General features: G+C 37.4%; 1 protein-coding gene across 1 annotated transcript in view; it reads left to right on the top strand.

Moving 5' to 3' along the window:
- The first annotated feature begins 1,413 nt into the window (after nt 1–1,413).
- The window catches only part of agbl1 (AGBL carboxypeptidase 1), a 124,990-nt gene continuing 120,242 nt past the window's right edge, over nt 1,414–6,161 (top strand). The window contains exons 1-2 of the mRNA XM_083916667.1: nt 1,414–1,480; nt 1,596–1,669. Coding sequence (XP_083772793.1) covers nt 1,613–1,669 — 57 coding nt within the window. The 5' untranslated portion in view covers nt 1,414–1,480; nt 1,596–1,612. The remainder of the gene's footprint in view (nt 1,481–1,595; nt 1,670–6,161) is intronic.

The following is a 6,161-nucleotide window of genomic DNA, read 5'->3' as shown; positions in this document are numbered from 1 at the left end:
AGATGCTCTCAACTTTGTTTGGTGCTTTCAGGTAGGAAACTGTTAGTTTGTTAGGTCCTGTGCTGCTAGACTTTGCCCATGGTTGTAGTGAGTAGAACTTGCCTTACTCAGTATACCACTGGCTCCAGTGGTCCGTACTGACACTTAAACATAGGCTATGTTGAGTCGTCTATGGTTAGCATGTTGCGTGTTGCTATAGTGCAACTAAAGTTGAATTAATTTGGAACAATACACAAGTGCTCTAATATACTGTAGCAAGGATGCCAGATTTGTCCAAAAGCAGTTCTGTTTAGTTTCACATACAACAGTAACTTGTGTCAAGGTGAAAGGAGACATGCAATTCATGTTCTTGTTATGTGTTATCTTATGCCATTGATAATAATGAGCATTGCTGGTTTTGATGCTATTTGCTCTAATGAGATGTGATGTTTTTTGCTGTTTGAGAACCATATGTTGATGTTGGTATTTGGGTTTGTACACTGGTGTCAGAGGCTATGTAAAACTGCAGAAATCGCTGAATACTTGTCCTTAAACTTTGGACATTGCCGTAGAAAACACATATTTTCAAGGTTTACATTATATCAGCAATCAAATGCTTCATTGGCTGAAGTCTACCACTGAATATATTGTGTGTCCTGCAGCTGCCCAGCTGGCCTTGTCAAGGCCTTTTTATAGTGGCAGACTTCTCAACACTGCAGCACAAATGTTTTTATCCTGGAGGGATAGGGTTACACATGCACAGGCAAGTGCACGCACAGACACAACCACCCACACATTTAACCACTTTTATTTATGTTCATGTATCTAATAGTGTTCAAAGGTACAATGATACTGAGCACATCAGCAATGGAGGTTTATATTATATTTGTACTATAAATTGCTTACTCAGGTAAATTTGGGAAATTGACCTAGAGACCTACCCTTACAACAACCATAACATTGCCTTACCCTAACATTAACTTAACCCTAACCTATCCACTGACCCAAAAAACTGCTTTGTCCTGATTGGGGACACAGCTATTGTCCCAGTTTGAAAAATTGTCCCCACTTCACTGGTCTTTAGTCTGAACTGTGTCCTCAAAGGTAGCCCAAGTTCAGAACACGCACAAATGCATACAGACACAGACACAGACACAGACACACACACACACACACACACACACACACACACACACACACACACACACACACACACACACACACACACACACACACACATGCATACCCTCATAGGTATGCCAAGTTAAGTCAGGGGGAGTCTCCGTGTCGCTCTCTCTCCTTAGACACAGCAGCAATGCTGCATGTGCACGTCTGGGTTGGTGTGAGAGAGAAAACGAGAGACAGATGCTTTATGTGTGTGTAACACCGTATGCACAGTGGTGAGGACGCACTTTGGATTTCCTCTGTCTGCCTTCCCCTGATTGACGATCTGCTGTCTGTCTGAGTGCTCCTGTCCTGTCTTTTTTCTATTTGCCTTTCGGTCCGTCTGTCTGGTGGTTTATCTTTCTGTGTGACTGCCTGTTTATTTGTTTGGATGTCTATCTGTTTAGCAGCTTGTTTACCTGTCTGCCTGTCTGTCTATCTGTCCGGCACAGAACGAAGTCGACCAAGTATGACAGCTTCCCTGAGCTCCTCCAGCGGCTTAGAGGTCCTCCTTTCCACTCTGCAGGTAGGGATCCACAGTGTCTTGTTAGTATTGTTCATGCTTTTTTAAATACAATGTTGCAAAACCTACCACATGACTGAGCTGTTAACATGTTGGGCGTTTTGCTTTAATAGCTATAGTTCGTAGTTATCTTCTTTTGATTGATTGATTGATCAATTTCATTTAAATTAAAATATCTATTAAAATAAAGAAAATGAAAACAAAGCACACAGAACATATACCCTTACATACCTTATACTGATGTAAATCTACAAGCATAATATCCTTACCCATAATGCACAAATGATGATACATCATTTTGATCAAAAAGGAGCAGGCCGAAGCCGAGGCTTGTTACTCCTGCCCTCACCACTGACCCCCGTTTCAGACTTAAACAAGCTCCACTTTCCAAAATCAAAACTACAATTACATTTACATGTCACACATATTGACACATATAGTCTACAACAATGATGATGCCATATCATATACTGTAGATTACGATGATATATCACCCTATTTTTGATAACTCTTTTAAATGAATTATAGTACAATTTTAATATATCCTCAAGATTGTTCCCTACCACACCCATTTTATTGGAGTGCATTTATTTTTTTAGATTATGCAGTATTGAAATTCTGAATTTCTGTTGAAGTTTTTTTTTTTAATAAACAATCATGTAACGCTATGCACAAAATGTATGATTGTCATATGAGCCAGCATAGGCATTACTGTATGTGATGAGACCATAGACTGCAGAATTAGTCATGTATCCCCAGTAGATTTTGGGATCTGCTGCAGTGTGCTGACATTTCACAGCACAGTCTGTTCACGAGTTGCTGACCTCTAGCATTATCAAAAGCCGGAGAGGAAAGAGTGTAAAGTACAAGTAAGAGGTTGAAATACTTCTTTAGGTCTACTTTGGATAACAGTACTTCTAAATACTGTAGCTATTGTGAAAGAGACCATGTTGTAACTGTATTAGCGTTGTTTATTATTATTGTTTTTTTTTAATTTCTGAATATATTTATATTTTGGATACTACAATATATCAATAACTTAACAGTTTTGGATTAAATTAAATAAATATGAAAGAAATGACAACATATATTTGATGGGAATATATGAGAAATAAATTGTTTTTTATAAGATACTTGTAAAGTAAAGATAAAAAAATTTGTTGAGGTTGGAGAAAAAAACTTAGACCTAAAATAAATAAATAAATAAAATGTTTGACAGAGGAAGCTGTTCTAACTAACAATGAATTATGGAGGGATTAAATGAGTGTATAGTTCTTCCCACTCCTTTTCGGCGATGTCAAAAAAAAAAAATCAAGTATTTGTTATTCAGGTATCTCCAAGCTTTCTAGTTGTGTAATATTATTATTTTCTGTATGGCCTTTTCAGTTTCATTTTTAACATGTTTGAAATGAAATGTATATCAATCAATCAAAAAAATTATTATTATTATATCATGAACAGGCCACACAGTACCAACCAATTCCTCTCACAGTTCTATAAAAAGCAAAGGATTCTCACAGACAGACGCATGATGGAAATCCGGCTCAATCTCACACATAGGGCTCTCACAGGACCATTGCAGAAGTTTCAGCTGTTAGCGACCTGCCAAGCCTGAAAAAAAAAAATTGAGGACTTCGGCAATTTAGATGTGTCAGATGTGTATCGCTGCTTTTCACACAATGTTTACTGTAAATAATTAATATACTTTGTTTGAACAAATGAACAAATGGGCATATATGGCCAACTACAGTATTGTCATCTGCATAGTTTTGCAAAAACTCTGTATTCAACCTATGGACGAGCAGTGCACCCCTAAATTTATGTCCATTTGTCTGCTACATGTATGCAAATTATGAACTATAATATAACTAAACGCACAAATTTGTTAAAATAGACTGAGAGTCCATTTTATTTATTGATTTTGGTTGTATTGTTTATTAGTTTTGGATATTTAAAATGTCTTCCAATCGTGTTAAATATTCTTTAGAAATAAACATTCATTGATCTTGGAAAGGGTATACTTCCATTATTATGCCATTATCAGTTTCAAAACGGCAATATTGTCACTTCTCGCAATCATTTCTGGGACAATTTATCGCCTAGCTAAATTTGTTATCGTGACAGGCCTATGTGTGTTGACTTCTTTTTTCTCTTTTGTAAACTTTATTGACGCACATTAACCTCTCTACTTCCAGTCCGTCCCCTAAATGTTACCCTCTTAAATCAAGACACACACATTTTCCTATTACACTTCTTAACTATTGCACAAGCCTGACTCAGAAGTTGAAAGTTCCAGATTTCCGATTACTTGACAGCTGGGCTGACAGACCAACCGCTGTCAGAAGCGTCACTAACATGGCGTCTAATTAACAACTAGCCAGGGAATGACGCCACTGACGGGGATATTGTAATACTCAGAGCTTTCATTAGTGGATCATGTGATCAATCATCATTGTTTTAACTCATTCTTTGATAGGTAATAACTTAAAAGACATTTAAATAGATGAAAATCTTACGGAATACATCTTTAAATGTATTTCAGTTTCAGCTTGTCATTTAGTAAATCTGACACTCATTGGGCTGCGCTGTAGCCTCTTTAGATAGTTTTTTTTCCTGTCAAAAATGTTTCTTGCTGCTCAGGGGGTACTTGGCTGAAAATGTGTTTCAAGGGGAGCACATTTTTGAAAAACAGTTCGAGAGCCACTGGTTTAGAGTGACACATTGTTTTGGTTGGTTTTTGAGATATGTCCCCCAGAGATAGATAATTCACAAATTCAATTCCATTCACTTTTATTTGAGAGAATGTACTGTAAAACCAACACTATGCTTGGCTCGATACCACTGATACAACTCTTAATTCTTCACTTAGGTCCACTTTCTACACTTTTCTTGCAGGGCTTTAAGCCACATCTTGTGTGATCACAGATCAAATTTCACAATATGTGGCTGAAAGCTCAAGAAGAGATCAGTCATTGTCAAACATTCTTTCCAAGCTCAAGGATGAAGCTTTAAGCTCAAGTGTAGTGTTATCTGAGTTCCCTGGACTATACATCTCTACAGCAGTGAACATACCAATGAAATAAACATCTTAGAAGAGTCGGTGGATAGCAGCCACCCGTAGCCTACGACAAATGTTGTTAATAGTATATGTTTAACAGTGTTTCCATGTATCAAACACAAACTAGCTGCCCAGGGGCTGACATTAAATCCTTCTTCCTGTGTATGAAGTTTAACTCAGCACTAATCTTTGCCAAGGTCATGGCAGAGGAAAAGGTCTTTAACACCAGCTTGTCTTGAATGTCAGCCAGGATCGTCGTAATGTGGCAATAAACCAACATGTATTCCATTACGGACAGAAAGAAACACAAGGATAGGGATACATACAGTAGTTTAAAGTAAGGGAATACAATCATTTGTGATCTATAATACATTTATACACAACATACAAGTTGAGGATAGCTTCAGATATGTATGCATGTAAAAATTGGACAGGCTTGAGTAGGCATTTGGGTTATTGCTGTATCAAACATGTATCAAATGGGCATCAAACCTGATCCACTCTGCGTACACTGTATATCAGGTTCTCAACATTTAGTTTGTGGTCGACACTGGAGCCTTGGCCGTGGGGTGACATGGAAGTATGAATAATACTGAAGAAACTCTCTGGTGTGTCGTCAACACCAAATGGCCCTAAAGGAAGATGTGAGCTTTAAATGCAACTGTATTTTAGGGTAATTGGCTGATGGAGACTGAAATAAACAACCAGTAAGTCATTTCAGCAAATGCCCAAAACATGGGGTTATGCGTCAACAAAACATCAGACTTTAACCCTTAAATGATTTACAGATATACCACTGTTCCTTTCCTACTAACAGTTAACGTTGGTTTCTTGGTTGGTTGGTTGGTTGGTTAACCATTTTCTTCATTCAACCTTTATTTTAGTCCCAAGGAATTATGTTTAGGGTACAATTAAAACAGTATATAAACACACAAACACACCAGATTGCAACAGAACACAGTTCAAAACATTGTATTCAAGAGTGTAGTGGTTTGTAAAATGTTCCAGGAGTCAGCAAGTACTCAAAGCAGTTTTATTTTCACGAATTAAGTGTTTACATGTAGGACCTCAAGCAACGGCCAATCACTTGAACGAGCCAAATCATGACTGTAGAATAACTTTAATAAGGAAATGATATACGAGGGCATGTTGCCATTAAGGGTTTATATATAGATAGAAACCAATACCTGTCACATATTACTGTTAGAGATTACCACCCACCTCTACACAAATGATGCAATGATGAGTAGAATAATAAAGAAAGTAATAAAACCATGACCGTCATCATTCCATAACCAAGTGATTCATATTTTAACAATGATAAGATTCTCTGAACTCAGAGGGACTTTGATATATTGTCATCCGTATGGCAATCCCTCCCTACTGAAGACTAGACACCACTTCAGCTGTCAGTGAAGTCACCGTAGTTTAACTGTT

The sequence above is a fragment of the Echiichthys vipera genome (assembly GCF_963691815.1).
Source record: "Echiichthys vipera genome assembly, chromosome: 7".
Taxonomy (NCBI): Eukaryota; Metazoa; Chordata; class Actinopteri; order Perciformes; family Trachinidae; genus Echiichthys; species Echiichthys vipera.
The sequence above is the reverse complement of the archived record's forward strand: the minus strand, read 5'-3'. Positions and strand labels throughout refer to the sequence as shown.